The sequence below is a fragment of the Ailuropoda melanoleuca genome, chromosome 13 (assembly GCF_002007445.2).
Source record: "Ailuropoda melanoleuca isolate Jingjing chromosome 13, ASM200744v2, whole genome shotgun sequence".
NCBI classification, from domain to species: domain Eukaryota; kingdom Metazoa; phylum Chordata; class Mammalia; order Carnivora; family Ursidae; genus Ailuropoda; species Ailuropoda melanoleuca.
The window spans coordinates 43,631,503-43,651,124 of NC_048230.1; the positions used below are offsets into that span (position 1 = coordinate 43,631,503).

Genomic DNA, 19,622 nt, shown 5'->3' on the forward strand with positions numbered 1-19,622 from the left:
TTTCTGGATCATGAGGCCACATTTGGTGTGGTTGGAATGCTCAGAACCGAGAACCGGCTTCTCTCCGTGAGCACGCGCTCTGTCGCCTGCATTGCATTTCCTCTCACGATCCCAGCGCGCTCGTTGCTTGGATACTAGTCTAAGCTTCAGCTGGCCCAAACGACCTGTTTTCTCTTTCTTCAGAATGTAATAAAAATTACACACACACACACGCACGCACACACGTATGCACGCAGGAAAGAAACCCTTGACTATTGTAATGGAATCATGTTGATGGCTTTCCCCTGCTTCTAGAAATCACTTGTTTATGGTGGAGAATTTGAAAATACACAGAAGGGCCAGGTACAAAGAAAAAAAGGGGAATCATCCACACTTTCCACTCCTCCGTGATTGAAACCACTTGTGACATCTTGTTTTTTTTGTTCTGCGTCCTTTGCATGTGTGTATTTACACATTTGGAATAATAATGATGTGGATATGGTTTTGCACCTTCCTCTTTTCACTCAAGGTATGTTTGGGTGCCTCTTGTGCCACTTAGCAGTCCTTGAAAATACATCTTTTTAAACAGCTTTATTGAGATATAATTCACATACTACAAAGTTTACCCATTTACTAGTGGAGCCCACCAACAGATTTGTGCAACCTGAAAATATGTTTTTTTTTTTAAAAGATTTATCTATTTATTTTTAGAGGGGGGAGGGGCAGAGGAAGAGAAAATCTCAAGCAGGGCCCTGCTGAGCTTGGAGCCCAATGTGGGGCTCAGTCTCAGAACCCCAATATCATGACCTGAGCCGAAACCAGGAATTGGATGCTTAACCAACTGAGCCAGGCAGGTGCCCCTGAAAATACGTTTTTAAAGGCACTGTAATGTTCCATCATGTAAGAGATAGTATCATTTAGCATATGCCGTTGAATTTTGCCCTTTAAGCCTGACCCGTAGGCTTCAGTAGCATTTAAGTTTAGCATATTTAGACTTTATGTCATCGAATTATTTAAAGTTAATTTGTAAGCATCTGTATCTTCATGTTCTCCCTCTGTGACAGGGTATTTTTATTTTCACTTTTGAGATAAGGAGACTGGGTAGTTACTTGGATTTTCTTTTTAAACTTTCACCCCATACGGTGTTATAAGAAAAGGTGTCCCTCCCCCAGCTCACTAGTGTGAGAAGGTAGCTTCTCAGAGTGGGGTGGGGCGGGTCACTGACAGATCCCTGCGCAGATGTCCGGGTTGGCCAAGGAGGCACCAGCGAGACTGGTTGCCTCACGAAGGAATCACAGAAAGATTCGGTATAGAGCTCCTTCAGGAAGGGATTTCTTTGGTTTGTTTAAAGCAGTTACGATCTCTATAGTAAACTTATTTTGTGTGCAGCTCTTTAATTTGATTTTTAGAGACCTAAATTTTTCAAGGGCCTGTGACATGGGAAGTAAGCGTGCTCCCAGGGTCCTGGGCGGCTTGGAGGGGATGGGAGAGGCGAGAAAGGAGTGCTCTGGCGCACATGGTTGAGAGGAGGGCCGTGAATGCGACTTTCTGATTGTCCATGGTGAGAAGTTACTCGTTGTCTCTTCCCTTTTCATTAGCTTGCCTTACAGGAGTGGAGGAAGATTTTAAACGCGGGGAACTATAGAGAGAATTTAGCCTCAAAAAAGAGAGCTGGAACCTAAATTAGGCTTCTGGCTGAAGGTAGGGAATGGACTTATAAATTCAGGAACCTCGCTGGCTCCAGTTCCCGCTGAATGAACAAAGGAGTATGCAGATGGGGGAGCGCCAGGTTCCCCAGGCGGCTGGTGATGGGGATCTTGTGTTGTGCTGCAGGTCTGGGCTGCAGAAATTCCATTTGATGTGCTTCTTGCGAGGCTTACTTCTTTCTGGCAGTCGATGGGATGGGAGTTAGGAGGCAAACCTGTTCTTCCTTTTTTTCAACTTGACACCCCCCGCCCCGTGGTGTATCTGCTCTGTTTGCTGTATGTTCTAGTTTCTGACTTCCCTTATAAATTATGCATTTGTGTAGCTTCGACTCCGCTCAAAGTTTTTGCTTGATGCTCTGAATCTTAACGAGCACTGCTGGGAGTTGGGTGGCTCTGCTTCAGACAGGCCGGGGATAGTGGATGTGGTGGCAGCCCCCAGCCTTGCTTCCTGTTCCTCTTCTATTACACCTGCTTGTGAGTCAGGCTCACAGTGTGGGAAGCAGAAAGCCGTGATTGGCCTGTTTAACATATATGTGCTTTCTTCATTCTGCATACAGCTTGGATGTCGTTGCGTGTAAGCTTTGAATTTATTATATTCAGGGTTGATTGTGCCACTTGATCAACTGTATCTTTTAAAATATACATGGTTTATCAAATCAGTTAAGTAGGAGGAAACAAAGGAATCCCTTGTGATTTTGTTTCGAAGTCTTTGGTGGCAGGCATTAATGTGTTTTTAATCAGTGGGGTGACATGCGCTTGGGGAGGCGGGGGCTTTCAAGTCGGGTGGTGATCAGGTCTGCAGGCGCTCGTCTGCAGTTCTGAACCCAGTGAGCTCTGAACCCCGGAAAGGTCTTCACCTCTCGTCTTGTAGCAAAGTGGATATGACCTGGTTACTAGTATTTATCCCATGGAGAGTGGACATTTGTGCATTTCACTGTGGACATTCTAATGGTTTTGAATACTGAATATTGTTGCAGACAGACCCTTTTGCGTGTATTCTATGAGATAGGAGATATGTACCATATTATTCTTTTGTAAATCTGAAAAACTTTGAATTTCAAAACAAACCCAGTGCCAGAGGACTGTATGACAGGACACTGGCCAGGCTTTTTAGGAATGCCAGTCCCCACTACCTGGCTGTCCCCAGTCTCTCCTATCTCCCATCCAAAGTGTGGTTGGGCCCAGAATCATAGGGCAGCATGCTCCGTGCCTGTAGGGGTGCCTCTGGTACGGCTGGAGAGCCGCGGCCTGGAGCCAGAACTCAAGGATTGGGGAAGTCCTCGGGCCCTGAGAGGTCATCCCTACCTGCCTCTCACTTTCAGGGTTAGGGCGTTGTTCAGGAGCCATTGGAACTAACGACATGACCAAGGTTACATTTTCAATGACCACTTAATGTTCCATAGCTTCTTAAGATGATACTCCTTTCAAGTTCAGAATTAACCTCTGGGGATATAACTGTCATCTTCAATTATATTGCACTGAAGAAAAAATGTTTTAAAGTCCAAAATGGTTATTTTATATACTATTATGCAGTTTTCGGCACATTAAATTTCATAGCCCTTATATTCTCTTAATGCTCTAACTGTGTTATTAAAAAACATCAATCTGGAATTTTTGGAATGAGAAATGAAAATAAAATACCAAAAAGGCACTTTAGGGTATAGCTAAGAATTTAAAACTTACCATGTTTGGAATCAGGCCAACACTGTTAAAAATTTGCAAGAGAACACAAGACACATTTGATTGGCTTAAGGATATTCACTGGTAATGTCTTTTGCCCACTAGTGGAATTAAATTGGTTAGGCCGAATATGTCTTTCTAATCCATGTGTCAATATATTCTTGAGACCTTTTTTGTTTTCTTAAAAAGGCATAACTCAGGATGTAGGGTCAGGTGTGTATTGTATGAGCAAGGACGAATCAGATTATCTCCTTCCGTGTCTTCACCGATGGAGTGGAGCGAATTTCACACTGTCTGAGAGCCATGCTGTCCTGCTGCTCACCTGTAAAGCGACCCCGGGAAGTTCAGTCGCTAACGAAGCCTGTGCTCGGTGACAGGCATGGGGACCTGGGGCCCATTAACGTCTTGTGGGACGAAAAGGTGATCGTTGGGCTTCCATTAGTATTTCTGTCTAAGCCCTTAGAGAGCTTCCAACATACTAATTTTGTAATTAAATCAGAAATTATTTGAGAATTGTGTATTTAAGCTTATTAAGTGCAGTTGTAGAGGTTGAGGGAATGTGATGTGTCTGGAGTGTCAGCTGAGGAGGACGAGGTGGGACCGTGACTGGGGCTGGCGGGTGCTGTGCCAAGCCCTGCCTCATCCTGCACCACCTCCCTGACCCCACGGAGGTCTGGAGGAGAAAGCAGCCATGCCAAAATGCAGGTGGGGACACGAGCACCTGGTTCAGCGCCCTTTAGGAAAGGATTAGAACGGCCGGAGAGCTCAGGTTGCTTGGCCCTCTGCCTGTTAGGGGGTGAGTGAGAGTAATTGGCGGGGGCTGTTGCAACAAAATGGTCAGAAGTGACTGAGCAGGAGGCCTGCCCCGAGTCCCTGAGGCACAAGGGGGAGCGTGGGGGCTCGCTGAGCATGTGTTCCCCTGAGAGGGGCTCTCCCCCGTCCTTCCCAGGGCTCCGGGCCGGCTGTGGGGGTGGCTTCCAGGCCTGCCGCTCAGAGGTGCCGACGCGGACCTGTGGCCCAGTGTGGTTGGTGTCCCTTAACGCAGCCCGCTGAGTGTTGCTCGCTCGGCTGGGCTTTGTGAAGGAGCCTGACAGTTCAGGAGCCTGTTCCCTTTGCAGATCGAGGACAGAGTAAGGCTACGGAGACCCGTTAAGCTTCGGGGGGGCAGACCGTGTTTTTGAAAATTCGACCTGATCTGTAGAGAGAGAGATGGGTTTCTCCGAGTGGGCTGCCCTTCCCGCAGGCCCTGGGTGACTGAGCGAAGCAGCTTGGAGCGCGCTCCAGGGTGCGGGTGACTGCCTCTCTAGACCTTTCAGTTTCAGAGCACAGGAGAAACCCCTTGCTTTAAAGACGGTGTGGGGCAGCTGCGAGTATGACTTACCACGGCCGTAGGAAGGCCACGGAGATGTTTCCATGGAACTTGTAGTTTGAAGCAGCTAATCCTCAGGAAGATAATGGATCAACTGTATGGGATTATTGATTCTGATCACTTAAATATTGGAAAATGACGAAGAAAAGCAATAACCATTGCTGTGCTCTGATGGATTTTCTGCCCTTTCTCCTGAAAATAAAGGGACCATTTGTTTGGTTCATAAGAAGAAGATTCTGGCACGTGTCCATAGGAAGACACTCTTCATCTTTTCGTTATGTCTCTGGTGGTAGGCGTAAGGCTCCATTAGAAAGCGATTTATCATTAATAAATATATATATATTTAAGACTAAATACTGTCCCCCCCACACACTTTAAATTCTGTTTTAAACACAGGACTCTTGATGCGATAAAGATTATACAGGTTTCCCCGCTCTCCGAAAACAGTGCGCTGCAATGAAACCTTTCCTGAGTTGAAATGGCATAAAGCAGAGAAACCAATAATTCATGTGGGAAACACAATTTTTGAGATTCCAAAAATGACCTCTCAGGCTCTACTGAGACCTTAGGGACACATCTTGCTAACGGATGCACACAGTAAGCAGAGACAAAGGCCAGATGCTCTCCGACGCGGCCCAGAGTCTGGACGCGAGATGCCACGTGCGGCCCCGGGGCAGGTGCACGCCTCCTCGCGGCGGCTGCAAACCAACCCCGCACGCCTTTCCGCTTCTTGCCTTTTCTCATAAAAGCAAAAATCCTCCTTGGATTCCGGTTACTGGGACAGGTGCATCAGTACTTGCATGAGGAGGTCTCGTCGCCACGGCGAAACGTGCTAACACGAACTTCGGGAAGGTGGGTGATACGTGCATCTCCTGTCACCGCCCGCGTTCTTCACGAGGAAACACTCACGACGTCTCATTAAAGCCGGTGCGAAAATCGCCACTGCCATCCATGTTCTGTAGGCATTAACGATGCTATTTTGGAAGTTGTGGGCAGGGCCTAGACCTGAAACAGGAAGAGAGGAACGAGCCGTTGGAAAGCACGAGACAGACTCGTTATTTGTAGCGGTGTCTCTGTCAGCTTACAGGCCCTGTGGAGGGTCACCAAGAAGCAATTACGTTTAATGAGGAATTTACTAAAGTGACTGGTGGAGGTGTCAGCGGCTCTCCTAAGAAACCACGAGGATAGAATACATGCATAGAAGCACACTTCCCCCACATAGCCGTGTCGTGTCTAGGAATAATCCTGAAAGAAACGTGCCGGACTTCTTGGTGAAGAAAACTAAGAAAATAGTACTGACGAAAATTAAAAGATTTGAATAAATGGAGAAACATATGTGTTCCTGTATAGAAAAATTGACTATTAGGAGGTTGTCACTTCTTGCCAAAATTAATTTATATATTTAATACAATTTTGGGGTATTTTTGAATCAATTTTTATTCACTTAACATTATAAGAATTTAAGTGTCATTCTGTTAAGAGAATATAATGGCGTGCTTAAACATTCCCTCATTCACTTAAAATTTAAGTTATTTCTACTTATTCTTCATGATAAGAAATGGTGTGAAGAAAATCTTTACACGCACAGACTTCCTCTTTATTATAATTTTCAGTATTTTTCTCTGACAAATTCTCATATGTGGAATTTTCAGATCAAAGAAGACAATTTAAAATACTCAATGTTATCAATATGCAGTTTAATGCAACTTTAGTCAAAGTCTCTATGGGATTAGAAAATTGAGTAACAGATTAATTTGGGAAAAAGAGAGGTGGATATAAATACAGCTAAGTAAAAGTTTAAAAAAGATTGTGAGGAAGGAAACCTTCCCTCCCAAGCATTGTGAAATGTTTTAGAGACCAGTGACTTAAATCAGTGTGGTACCAGTAGAATTATTGGTTGATGGGATGAAGGGATAAATTCAGTTAGCCTGAAGTAGAATTTGGTCTATCTGGAAGTTTATATATGCTATAGGAGTCCTACAAACCTGTGAGTTTGGGGATTATTTAACAGGGCGAATTGGTGTGATTGGCTGATGTTTTGAGATAGAAATTATTCCTCATGTTGTGTCATATACCACAGCAAAATCCAGATGGCTTGAAGGTTAAATGTAAAACACATCAAAACACCAGAAGCAATCCACGTGGGCCCTCGCTGAGCAGGGAGGTCCTGAGCCCCGGGCATGTGCTGGGTGTTGGCGTCCAGGTGGGTCAGCTCTGATCTTGGGAGCCTAGGTCAGAGAGCTCTGCCAGCAGGAGAGCATGGCACCTGCTGGCGCCACCCCCACTGGGGTTTGGGGGCAAGTCTCCCTGAGAAATGGCTGTCTACACAGAGACTGCAAGGGAGAGTCTGGGTTGGTGGAGCAGGAGGGGCGGCCTTCCAGATCATGCCCGAGGTCATGCCAAGTGGGCAGAGGACGACGGGCCGCTGAGGGTGGGGCCGTGACAGGCGGGTGGCGTGGTTAGCAGGAATTGGGCTTTCAAGATTTTGCTGCGTCTGAAGGTGTGCTTCTGTTGCAGCATGGAGCCCGCCCTGGGGTGGGGCAGCAGGGGAGCAACTGTAGCCCAGAGCCGGCTTGGACTTGGCTGTGGCCAGGAGCGGGGATGGTGAAGGGGGCAGGCCTCGGAGGCAGTTAGGAGGCTGGATGAAACAGGCAGGGCGAGGAGTCAAAGAGTGGTCTCGTGTTCAGGAATAGGGGACAGAGGGGTCAAGGCTGGTAACTCAGCTGGGAGTTTGAAGTGATAGCCCTACCACTGTCTGTGCTAGGATTTTGGTTCCTTTGATTTATGGATGTATCCTCACCGCCTAAAAATAGTGATTGGCACCAGTAGGTGCTCAGTAAACGTTTGAAGGCTGAGCTCCGGGTTTCTGGCTTGAGCAACTGGGTAGGGAGGGATGACGTTCCGCATTCTGGGCGGCTGGAGAAGGAACAGGTGTGCAGAAAGCTGCGTCAGATGACAAAACCAAGGCTTTGTATGTCAAGAAGCAGGAAATGAATCAGATGGCAAATGCCAGACTGAGGGAATATTTGCAACAAATAATGTGGATGCAGTCTTTAATATGTAAAGAGTACATGAAATCAATTGGAAATAGTCACTAATGCCAGTGTGGTAGTATAAACAGGAGTAGGAAATCCACAAAACATAAAAGTCATAAATAGTAAATACACATTTGAAAAAGTACTCTGTGTTACTATTACCAAAAGAATGCTAACGGAATCACTATGACAGTTTTTCTCTTATCAAATCATTAATGATTTTAGATAATGAGAGTAGTGTAACCTGGCCAGAGTATAAGTTTGTGCAAAGTTTTTGCAAAGGATTTTGGCAGAATGTAGCAAGTGCCTTCATATTTTCTAGTCAAGCAGTTCAGTTTCTGGACGCAGATATGTTGTAAGGAAGCCCGTGGAGGCCTCCCCCGCCACGGACCTCTTCCTGTCTGCCCACGTTATTCCAAAACCCCTCCAGGAAGGAAGTTACTTGTGCAGGACCTTGGGCGTGGCACGGGACGGCTGGAGAGGCCAGTGGTGGGGACAGGGTTTCATAGATTCTGGGGGTATCTCTGAGCCTGGAATAGTGTGTCAGTGGGATGCATATTGAAATACTTGTTTCTGTTGTGTTTCCAGATGAAGACGGTCAGTGTTGCCTTAGTCTTGTGCCTGAATGTTGGCGTGGACCCCCCGGATGTGGTGAAGACCACCCCCTGTGCCCGTCTGGAGTGCTGGATCGGTAAGAGCGGCCCCTCCCCCCTTCACGGCCTGTGGCGAGAGTCCAAGCAGAGGCTCTGGGCTGGGTCAGGTTTGCCCCCCACTAACTGAGTCCGTGGGGGTCTGGCACTGGTTTGCGTGAATCTGAGAGTTTCTTTTTGGACTTCTAGAACCTTTAAGGTATGATTTGTTCTGCACGGAGTGTTTCAAAGAAAATTAGTAAGTAATTATTGGATTAGAGCGTTTCCTCCTTTACATTTGCATGTAATAGTAGCTATGTACACTTTTTAAAAATGGAGCAGCAGTTTCCCGTGTGCACCGCGAGGGGTCCCGGTTCTCCCCGAGGACGGCCTGCCCAGTGCCCCGCGGCCGGTGTCGAGGGGGTGAGCACTAGGCTGTTGCCATTTAGCGGGATGTTTCTTACTCTGCTGGGGGTTTTTCCTTCAAGAGTCAGTGCTGGATCTTACAAAATGCTTTCTTAACATATATGACATAACCACCTGACTTGCCTTTTTAGCTTGTTGATGTGGTGAATTACACTGATTGAGTTTTGGTTGTTAAGCCAACCTTGAATGCCTGGAATAAACCCCATTTGTGTTATCTTTTTTTATACATTGCTGGATTCACTGGCTAATATTAAGGAATTTTTTTCAATGTGTTTATGAGTGACACTAGTTCGTGGTTTTCTTTTCTTGCAACGTTTTTGTTTGGTTTTGGTAGCAAGATAATGCTGCCCTCATTTAAATGGATTGAGAAATAGTCCCATCATTTGTTTCATGGAAGAGTTTGCGGTGAATTGGGGATTATTTTGTCTCTAAACTTCGGTGTAATTGAACAGTGAGTGTGGGTTTTTCTTTTTTCTGTTGTGGGTTGTTTAACTTTCTCTTTTTGGTAAGATTGGGGCCATGGCACCCTCCCCCCTCCAGCTTTCTCCATCTCTCAGCAAAAGCAGGAATTTCCTTCATCTACTTTAAATAACAGAAATTGCAAATGACATATTTCCTCCGCTACTTGAAGGCCGGCTTTGTGCGGCTTTGTGCGGCTCTGTTAGAGCCCGTTTTTTGCTAACTGAAAGGACCCCCCCCCAGGGTTTTTGTTGGCAGGAAGCAGTGATTGGGTTCCCAGAGGTGTTGAGGAATGCTTTACTTTTGGTTGGGGAGGGGTGGGGAGCGGAAGCCTAGATTCTAGTCTGAATTGGAAACAGTGTTGTTTTCCCCACTTTGCTTGCCTGTCTCACTGTCTCCGGGGTCTTAGGGTGACCGTCTCTGTCTCACAGCGTCCCCGCCTGCAGCCCAGGCCTCTTGTCCCCCACGCCCAGTGACGGAGTAGCTGCTCCTGTGGCTGATTTCCCTAGAGGCCTTCTTGGCATGCTGCCACGTCCTGGCGTCTGTGCCGGTGAAATTGACTTCGTATTAGCCACCACTGACTGTTTCCACTTCATGTACCCCTCGTCAAAGCTGGATTTTACCAGTTGTGTTCTATTTTCTCTCTCTTTAAGTACTCTTGTGTTAGGTTTTTAGAACAGCGCTTCTTAACCTGGATCCCAGGGTGTGCTCCCAGGGATGCGTGAACCCTCTGAGATCGTGTGGGTGGTGGTGCCTGAGTGTGGAATTGCATCTTCCAGGCGAGGATTCTTGGCTTCCATTAGATTCTCTGGGCGTTTGCTCCCCACCCCCCCCAAGAAATCAAGAGCCCTCCCTCATACCTCACACAGTCTCTTTGATGGGTGTTTATGGGATGATGTCAGTGAAAATAAAAGGGATTCCTTACTTCCTTCTTGCCATGAAAAAAAATCCAGGAAATGAATAGGTTTTTTTATACTGTGTTTTTAAAATTTCTCTGCAATTTAGGAATGTAATCTACTCTGTACTAATTTAAGTGGATTTGATTTCAAAAGGACATATACCTTTGTCCAAGTTAAAAATTTTGTTTTTAGCCTTTATTTCAAAAGTGAGTGGAGCTGGCCCTTTTGATGGTGATTTTAACAGTATGGAATAAGAGAAAGAAGAACCCTGGAGATTTGATTTGGCAAATTTGCAGTGGTGTCTACTAGTGCATGTTTTAAATTTTATTTTGAAAAAACAAATTCCAAACCTGCAAGCACAGAGCTAAGGATCTTTTTCCTGCTCTGTACGAGAGTAAGCTCTGGCCATGCTGCTCCACCTCCTGTCAGTTATCGTGATTCCCGCAAGCTTGATCCCAGTGTGGCCGTCACCGCGAGGGTGACTGTCACCGCACTGGGTGGCCATCACCGAGAGGGGTGTCCATGGGTGCATTCAGGCGCGCCATCTGTCCCAGGATGCTGTCTGTGGCACAGGGACCTGGCTCAGCATTGTGCGTTGCCCTGGCTTTAGTCCCATCCAGACCGGACCAGGTCCTCAGCCTTTCCTTGACCCCATGACCCTGACATGCAGAGGATCACAGGCTGCGTTTGGTAGAATGCCCCTCTGTTCCTCAGGATTAGCAGGAGCGTCCCAGAAGAGATCTGGCCTCCTCCCGTGGTGCGTGTGTCAGGTGGCAAATGGGTAGACTTATCCCGTTACTGGTTATGCAACGAACTTGCTTACCGCTTGATGAAGCAGGTGCTGCCGGAACTCCGCGCTCCGAACGCCCCCCTTCCCCTTTGTAAGTAATGACGAGTTTTGGGGAGAGGTGCGTAGCTGTGCGGATATTCCTCATCAGACTTTGAATTTATTCGGTGTGAACTCACGGTTTCCTTTTTCATTCAGTGGGTTACAGTCCAATGTCACCGTTGCTTGTCATGATGTTCCCGGTTAGCCAGCCAGCCCTGTTCCCACTGGCTTGTGTGGCCCTTGTCTCGTGTCGTTGTTCTCTGAGTAGTCCTTACTTCCAGCTTGTGCTTTCTGCCCCGTCCTGGCACGGACCACACCTCCCAGGAGCCCAGTTCCCGTCAGCAGCATCCAGATTTAGAAACTGGGATCTGGGTGCTGATGTTCTCGTGGGAACCAGTGTCTCGTTGCTCCCTCTCTCCTTGATGCGTGCGTGTGCACACGTGTATCTCTCTGTGTATACACGTTCACATCTGTATTTCTGTACTGTCGGTAAAGGTTAAGAACCGCTTCCTTTCCAGTCCAACAGGACTTTCCCATATTTGTAACTCCCTCCTTTGACAGCCTTGATATGGTTACTTGGTATCGTTTATGCTGTGTGAGGCAGCTTCTCATCCCTGCTGTCTGTATCCTCAGACTCCTGTATCCTGCCGTTTCCCCTGCAGGAGTGTGTCCTGCTCCCCGCCGGGTCCCCAGCCCCTCCACCGAGATGCCTCTTCCCTTCCCGTGGACTGGCTCCGAGCCCCTGATGGCACTGGGTGGCTCCCCGGGAGCCACCCCTTAACCCCGGGGCGGCGGCCCGCCTCGCCCGGCCCCACCCAGTGGCTCTAGGCTTGCTCAGGAAGAGGTCTAGCATTTCGGCAAGTGCTGTAGGCAGGATGGTAGCGGCTGCCAGGACTGAGAGTCGGGGCCCAGTCGTGGACATGGTGGGTGGTTTTGCGGGAGGCCAGTGCTCCTGGGTGTTGGCAGCAGAGCGACTTGTAGCTTCCAGGGGACAGCTAGAACGGCCTAGGTGGTCAGGGAAGGGGGTTGGGGAGGTCACTGGCCCAGAACGAGCAGTGACCAGAGAAAGAGGAGCAGAGCCCCGGCCCTGGGTGTGTGGGGACGAGTGGTGATGCCAGCTTTCAGGCGGTGAAAGCTGTGGAGCGGCTCGGCTGGCAGGGCAAGGATACCCCAACCCGAGGTGGGTTGGTTCTGCCTTTTTCAGGATGTGAATGTCCGAGTGTGTCATGGCTGGGGAAGGAGTCGCAAGGAAGACCCCCTGCAGGGGCCGTGCCGCCGTGGCTGAAGGGCGCTCCTGTTCAGAAGGCAGCCAATGTCCACGTTGTGTCCCCTCTCTGGCTTTGCGCTCCGTCACCAGAAACCCGAAGGTTTTGCGTTCATAAGACCCTGGCTTTATTCCTCCCAGCCGTTCACGTCAGCAAGCGCTTCATGGTTTGGGGCCTTAGTTTCCTCATCTGTGCAGTGGAGCAGTGATGGCACTTACCTCCTGGCTGGGGAGAGTGTTCACTGGGAGGGTGGACACGGCTCAGTGCAGAGACCGCCTGCAGCCCACCCCGGACCCCTCCCCCTGCCTGACACCCCACCCGCTGCAGGGCTGAGTGGGAACCGCAGGTGTTCCCCGCGTCTGCTTCTCCTCTGCCCCGTGTCCTCACTCAGGAGCGAGGGGAGCGGGGCCTGCGTCGTGCACCCGTCACAGCGTGTGCCAGTCTAGTGGGGCAGCTGCTCTGTCGGCTGGAGGTCTCTGGCAGATGTCTGAGAGGAGAGTGCTAGATGTTTCTCATCCTAAGTAGACATTACCTGTGTCAGGTGACAACCGAGAGTCTCCTGTGCTTTACCCGAGGCCTGTGAGTGTGGGGGTCTCTGTGCCAGGGGTGGGGTGGATTGCACGTTGATGGCTCCTTGGCGGCAGACGCACACATCAGAGCAGCAGAGACGGTCCGTGCTAGTTGAAACCGCTCTGACCTCAGGGACGAGGGGTGCAGGTGGCTTGACAAATGGGCAGACGCTTATTTTTCAGTCTATTTTTGTGTCTCTGGGTGGGCACTGCCAGCACACACAGGAGAGACTCCGAGAATGGACCTGTCTGTGTTCGGGAAGTGGACCTTTAGGTTTTCTGATGGTGACAGGAATCGTTGTTGCCGGAACGAACAAGGAGAAGGTTCACCGTGCCGCTCACAAGTGCACAGCCTCACCCGCGGCCCCCATTGCACCGCTGGCGCAGGGAAGGCTTTGGTGCACGGGCGCTTACAGCACGCTGGCTGTCAGCACCCCTTTCCCCACCCCTGCCCGTCCACTCTGCCACGTAATAAGATGCTGTTTTATTTCATGGAAGTGACACTCAGCTCTTCTCAGACAAGCAGGGGAGAGGCTGTTTTGTTTTACGGCCTGGCATTAAATGCTCCAGCGTAATATTAAAAACACCGGTGCTGAAGAACAGCGAGTGCCCATATCTCTCGGAGAAATAGCTGTGTCTGAGAGCAGCGTATAGATGGGCTGAATGCTGAACAGGAGGAGGTCTGATTTAGCTGAGAGATTTTTTATGTGCTCATTAATGGTAGCCATGTATCATCAGAGGTGAGAAGGCTGGAGATCTGCCAGGTGCTGGGAAATTCTGGAATCCTAAGGAAATGTTTGGGAGGCACCTAGCTGTGTTTTTCTCTTACTCCTCAGAGGAAAGCCTTTCCCCCCCCCCACGTGGGCACTGCGGGACGCAGCGCAGATGAACTGCAGACAGAGTGACCGTCTTCGCACGTCCTCGAGTTGACGGAGCCCTGCCCCAGGCCTTGTCCCTCGATGGTTACAGCAAACTTGGGGTTGACCCGTCAGTCAGGGTGGTCCACAGATGTCTGTGAGGGGGAAACTTCCGTGTAAACACACAAGAAAGGAGCCTGACTGTGATAGGGCCGGGACGTGGGTCTACCCTGAGCAGCCTCAGAAAATGCTGTGGGTGGACGACTCACAACAGGCCGTGTGGAGAGAGGGGGCTTTGCAGGGGAGGTGAGAGCCAAGGCCCCGGGGAGGAGAAGGGGCCCAGCTGTGGGGGCAGAGCCCTTGGAGCACAGGCTGGGCCCCCGGGCGTTGGGTGGCGGGGACATCCCCTGCCGTGAGCCTGGTGCATCGCCAGGCTTGCGGTCCAGACTGTTTTCTCTGGTCGCACTGGCCTCTCCTAGTAGTATCTGTCTGTCCCCCGAAGGAGGCTTGTGAAACGCTTGGAGCCTCCCCCTGCCCCCTTATGCAGAGTGCCTTGTGTGAGCGGTGGGGTCCCAGCCATCCCCTCAGCTCTGTGGGAAATTCTCCCAGCTCTGAGTGCGCGGTGGGAGAAGACACAGGAACACCAGCTATTTTGTGGCTGTGCAGGGGAGGGGGAGGGCGAGGCTGAATGGTTAGGACTGGGCTGCGGTGTAGACAAGGCTTCCGTTGGATGATGGCTCCTGTCCTGGGACCCACAGGCACTGGGAGGGCCATGTCCGGCCATGAGCCAGAGCCTCGCTGCCATGGGGGTACCACCAGGGGCTCCCCACTCTGCCCTCGCCTCAGTGGGAAGAAGTGCCTCCCACTGTGTACGCCTCTAATGGTAAAATATGTGTGGGGATTGTGGCTGGTACAGTACAGAGTCATTACAAACCACTTCTGATTTCAGAGTGGCCCTTTGCCATGATTATTTTCTCAGTCAAAATTAGCTACTCAAGGTTACACAGCTAATTAGCGGCAGAGTCCTTGAACGCCATACAGAGAAATTTGTACTTGATCCAGTAGGCAGTGCTCAGTCAGTAAGTCAATTAACAGATACCTATGAAATGTCCGCATTATTAATACAAGCTACAAAGAAGTACAGACGTTCTTTGAGCAGTGAGCTCTGCCCGTTTTTTAATTTTTGTTTTTTTAAATGTTTTATTTATTCATTTCAGAGACAGAGAGAGCACGAGCAGGGGGAGGGGCAGAGGCAGAGAGACAGACTCTGGAGGAGCAGGGAGACCGATGCGGGGCTCCATCCAGGATCCTGGGAGCAGGACCTGAGCCAAAGTCAGACCGACTGAGCCACCCAGGCACCCTTTGTTCTGAAGGGTAGAATACATATGGAAAGGTGTGCGGACCCCAGTGTGGAGTTTGACAGCTCTTCCCAGACTGACCCATTATAGGTCAAGAAGCAGCCTCAGCAGCGCCCCCAGTCCAGCCCCGTCTCTCGCCATCTCACAGCCCGCCCTGCCCCTGGCCTGCACCCCGACAGCATAAGTTAGTCTTGCTCATTTTCACGTTATGCAAGTGGTGGCATAATGCAGGCTTTTCCGGGGAGGAGTGACCTCACGGAAGAATTGTTTTAAAAACGTTCACCTGTGCTCATCTTCAGGCGGGTGGAGAGGACACCAGGTCAGCAGAGTCCTTCTCAGAATCTTCCAGAACCTAGCTAGGAGGAGGGGGAGTGTCCTCGGTGTCGGCGCCAGGTGCTGCGGTAGTGACCAGCACGGTAGTAGTTGATGGTGGCCCAGAGGCTCTTCTGAAGGAAGAGTGGAGAGAACGCGGAGGTCTTTCAGGTTGGCTGACTGCCAGCGCCATCGCCAGCCTCTGTGACCTTGACCGAGTCATCTGACCACTTGGGACTTGAGCTTCTCTCCTGTGCTGTGGGGTAGGCTGGCTGCAGTTCCCATCAACGTGGAGTTCTGTGCACCAGGAGATACAGGGGGCTTATGCTGAAAAGCTTGCAGGAAGATTGATGCAAAGCTAAAATTTTACACAAATGCCATTTGCTGTCTCCTCTTCCTTCCTGCCCACCCACTTCATTCATTCGGTAGAAACGCATGAGGGCGTTAGAGAAGTGTATTCAGATGGCACTTCGGTCTCAGACCTACCTTCCGTCCACCTGACCCTCATCAGATGGATCAGACCGTCAGCACCGCCCACCAGGAACTTGGCTTTGTTGATTTCACTGCTTAGCTCATTGTAGTGAGTGTGGTAGTAAATGTGCCGTTTCCCTTGTCCTGGTTCTTTCCCCTCTTCCTGCTCCCTCTCCTTTCTCCCTGCCCCACTCTTAGTCATACCCTTGGGAGGAAACCATGCAGTTAATTGGCCACGGGGGTTCCCAGTGGATGGGATGTGACAGCCCCACTCACTTGATCCCTGCCTGATGAGTGGCCAGTGGCTGCCCCTGCTCCCCCGGTGGGAAGGCAGGGATTTTGATCCAGATCAGGGAAGGAAGATGGGTGCTGCTATCAGGCGGCCATGACTAGTGAGGGACTGCTGGACTGGCGGCAGGGTGCTCAGGGGCCCTCCTGCTCTGGCAGATATTCTGCACGCCCTCTTTGGGGACATGGGAGAGGATGGTGTGTGGGGCTGGAGGGCCTGGGCTTTCCAAGGGGAGAAGTCCAAGGAGGAGGGCTGGCTCTGGTCCCCCCCCACCACTCGGGGGACTGGTGGCACTCCCTCCCTCCCTGTGTTGTGGTTCTTCCGAGGGCACACCTAGGAGCTGCTGTCGATCAGTGTGGTTCCTGGACAGGCCTTTTATCTTTTTACAGAAGAAACCATTTCCATTCTCTTAAGCGTAGATTCTAGCCATAGGCACTGACCACGTGGGGGCCGCACGCAGGTGTGGATAAATGCACACCAGCTCTTGCACTGGCTCTTCCAGGCTCGAGTACAAGGCATGGCTGCTAGAATGGTTTCTGTTTGTTGATGAGATTTTCTGCTTCCCTTTGCTTTGTTTATGCTCTTCAGTGGCCCTGAATTTTTATTTTTCAGATTCTGATTTATTTGTATCTCTTGCCAGGCTTGTGATTTAGATTATAGCAGAGTTGATTGAGGTCATTATAATTCTTTTGAGACCTCAGCACTCGGTTCCTACCGGAACAGAGAGAGATGAAGATGAACATCTAATTTCTTTAGTTACGTACGGATTGAAACAAATTTACCATACTTCTTCCAGATAAGTTAATTACAGCCAAATTTTCATTAGGGTTCCCTCAGCCAGAGGTGCTCATTAGCTGACTGGGCTCTTCTGAAGTTAGTGAATTGGACTCTCCAGGGTAGGGCGTGGCATCTGTATGGTGAAAAGTCCTCCATGACTTTGGCGCACTGGTGATAAAGGTCCTTTCCAATTCTAAAACCCTGTTACTTAATTTTGTAATTCTTTTTTAAAAAATCAAAGTAATATGTGCATATAGCTTGAAAATCCCACAATACTGAAGAGCGTAATAAGAGAAAGCTGTGTCTTCTCTGCCCTTCCCAGAGGGGGTATCTGATTGGTTCCTTTCTTGTCTGTGTATGTGAGTCTTCCCCCATAATTACACATTTGCCAGTTACTTTTATTTGCTAACTTTTTTGTGAACGTATGAGTTCATTTTTTTTACCTGTATTCCAGTACACCTGTCAAGTGCTATCAGTAGTTATTCCAAGGCTCAAATTATCTATTCGTTTTTAAAAAAACACCCCCCTAGCTCCTGTTGGGCTGGCTTCGTCTCTGGATATGGTTCACGGATGTCTTGTGGTTTCTCCATCTCTTTCTTTTCCTGGGTCCTTCATTGTCTTCCTTTGTGCTTTATTTCTGAAGAACAGGAACACGGAACAGATTTTGTGTGTTTTCCTGTCTGAAAAGACCTCTATTTAAAAACCCTCAGACTTGAGTATCAGGTTGCTGTTATTTTCATGGACGATTTGAAGGCGCTGCTCTATTCTGTCCAGCTTTCAGTATTGTTGGGAAATCCAGAGACTTTCTCATTCCTGATCCTGATTTTTCTCTAAGGACTTTTTTTTTTTTTTTTTGGTCTTTTGTTTTTAGCAATTTGATTATGATGTGTCTGGATATAGATTTTCTTGGGTTAATCCTGGTCGTGGTTCACTGACCTTCTCGAATCTGTAAGTTTATGTCTTTTGCCAAATTTGGGAAGTTGTCAAGCATTATATCTTCAACTGCTTTTGAGCTCTGCACCTACTTTTCTCATCGTGAGACTCCGATGACATGAACATTATTGGCCCCTGGTCCCTTGAAGTTGTTTTCTTGGGAGCCATTCCACTTCTGCAGAGAGTGGTTGTACGTTGTTGCCACAGTGGGATCGGCCCTGGGGTGTCTGGGGAGCAGGGGGAGAAGGGCGGAGATTAGCTGATATCCTTACCTGTGTGGAGGGCAGTATTTGAGAGGGATACTTTGGGGAAGTTGGGGCAGAATTAACATTAGCACGTCGAAAACAAGGGCCATGAAAATAGTTCCGGGAAGGTGTTTTGGCGCTCTGGCTTCGCACTGACACAGTCTTATGGATGGATGCTGCCTTTTCACACACATCGTAAGATTGCGTGATGAAGGGGGCTGCCGAGTGGCGGGTCCTGGTCGCAGGGAGGAAGGGCTTCACTTGGTGGATGAGTCCTGAGCCGAACTAGCTGCTCTTCTCATGGCACATCTTTTTTGCCTGGAGGAGCAACTGATGGGCCTTGGGCATTTGGCAGGCATTTTCTGGAAAATGAACAAAGCGAGCTGGCACTTTAAGGAAAACAGCTGGAAGTGTTTGTTGCCCGTGATGAAATTAGAGATATTGGAGAACAAGATCCAGGAGATCCACGTAGCTCAGTGAACCAGTATTTTACAGATGACCAGTGCTGATGACACAGAGTCATCCGCGGGGAGGGGTCTGTTCAAAGTGCATGCTAGTCCAGTGGGTTTTAATACCCTGGAGTACGGGTTCATTGCTGTGGTTTCAGGCTCCACGTTACAGACAGTCTTAAAGAAGTTACCCCGTGTCGAGTTTTGGTGCGGCGCCAAAGATCGCAGGACTGTCTCGAAAGGCAACGTAAAGTGGCCTCTCCTTTCCAGTGATGTCTGTGTGTAACGTGGGACTTTCCTCCTCTGTGTCGGCGGGAACCACGTTTTGTAATGGATGAATGTAGACGCAGATGTGTTAAACCAGGTATTAAAGAAATTTGCAAAAAAAGTACAACAGTACTAACTCATTAATTTTTTTGTCTAATTTTTCATAATAAGTATTTATGTTCAAATGTAATGGGTTTGTCATTACTTTTAAATGAATGAACAAAGAAATATTCTTTAAATTTCTCATCTTGAGTTTGAATACAGCAAATACCAATAGATACAACCACTTAAAAGTTGTTCGGGGTTCTTCATATTTTTAGAGTGCAGAGATGTCTTGAGGCCAAGTAAGTTTGAGAAATTGCTGATTAGAGTTACTTGCCCTAGAAGCCACTCCCGAAATGAGTGGGTAAGCCACAAACACATGGGAAGAGCCAGCACAGACAGAAGTTACTTAGGACGCATCGCCTTGGTCCTTTCGTCTTCCTCCTGGTTCTTTGCATGACGGAAGCACTGTGCGGCCCTCACTGTGGGCCTGCTTTGCACAGAGGCCCCTGCCAGGCCCATGGCCCACCGCACACAGCCTGCAAGGAATACAGGAATGAAGCAGGACAAGTGCCGGACGACCACGGGGCTGAGTGACGAGCACGGGCAGGAGAGGAAACTTCATGGGGCCAGCGAGTCTGACCAAACCACTTTTCTCTAGGAAGTTGAACAGGTGTGGCATTTTGTCCTGTTTGGGGGCATAGCAGTTCCCTACATCTGGTTAAACACAGAGAACCCCTAGCTGTGGGTCCAAGGTGACTCTGAAGTGAGTGATGG

The 19,622-nt window shown here is 49.1% G+C and overlaps 1 protein-coding gene across 3 annotated transcripts in view; it reads left to right on the forward strand.

The window, feature by feature from the left end:
• Nucleotides 1-19,622, forward strand: part of RPTOR (regulatory associated protein of MTOR complex 1) — a 335,634-nt gene that overhangs the window by 60,547 nt on the left and 255,465 nt on the right. For all 3 annotated transcript variants that reach the window (XM_002921791.4, XM_019802367.2, XM_034640603.1), the window contains exon 2: nt 8,358-8,460. In XM_002921791.4, the coding sequence (XP_002921837.1) occupies nt 8,358-8,460 (103 nt within the window). The remainder of the gene's footprint in view (nt 1-8,357; nt 8,461-19,622) is intronic.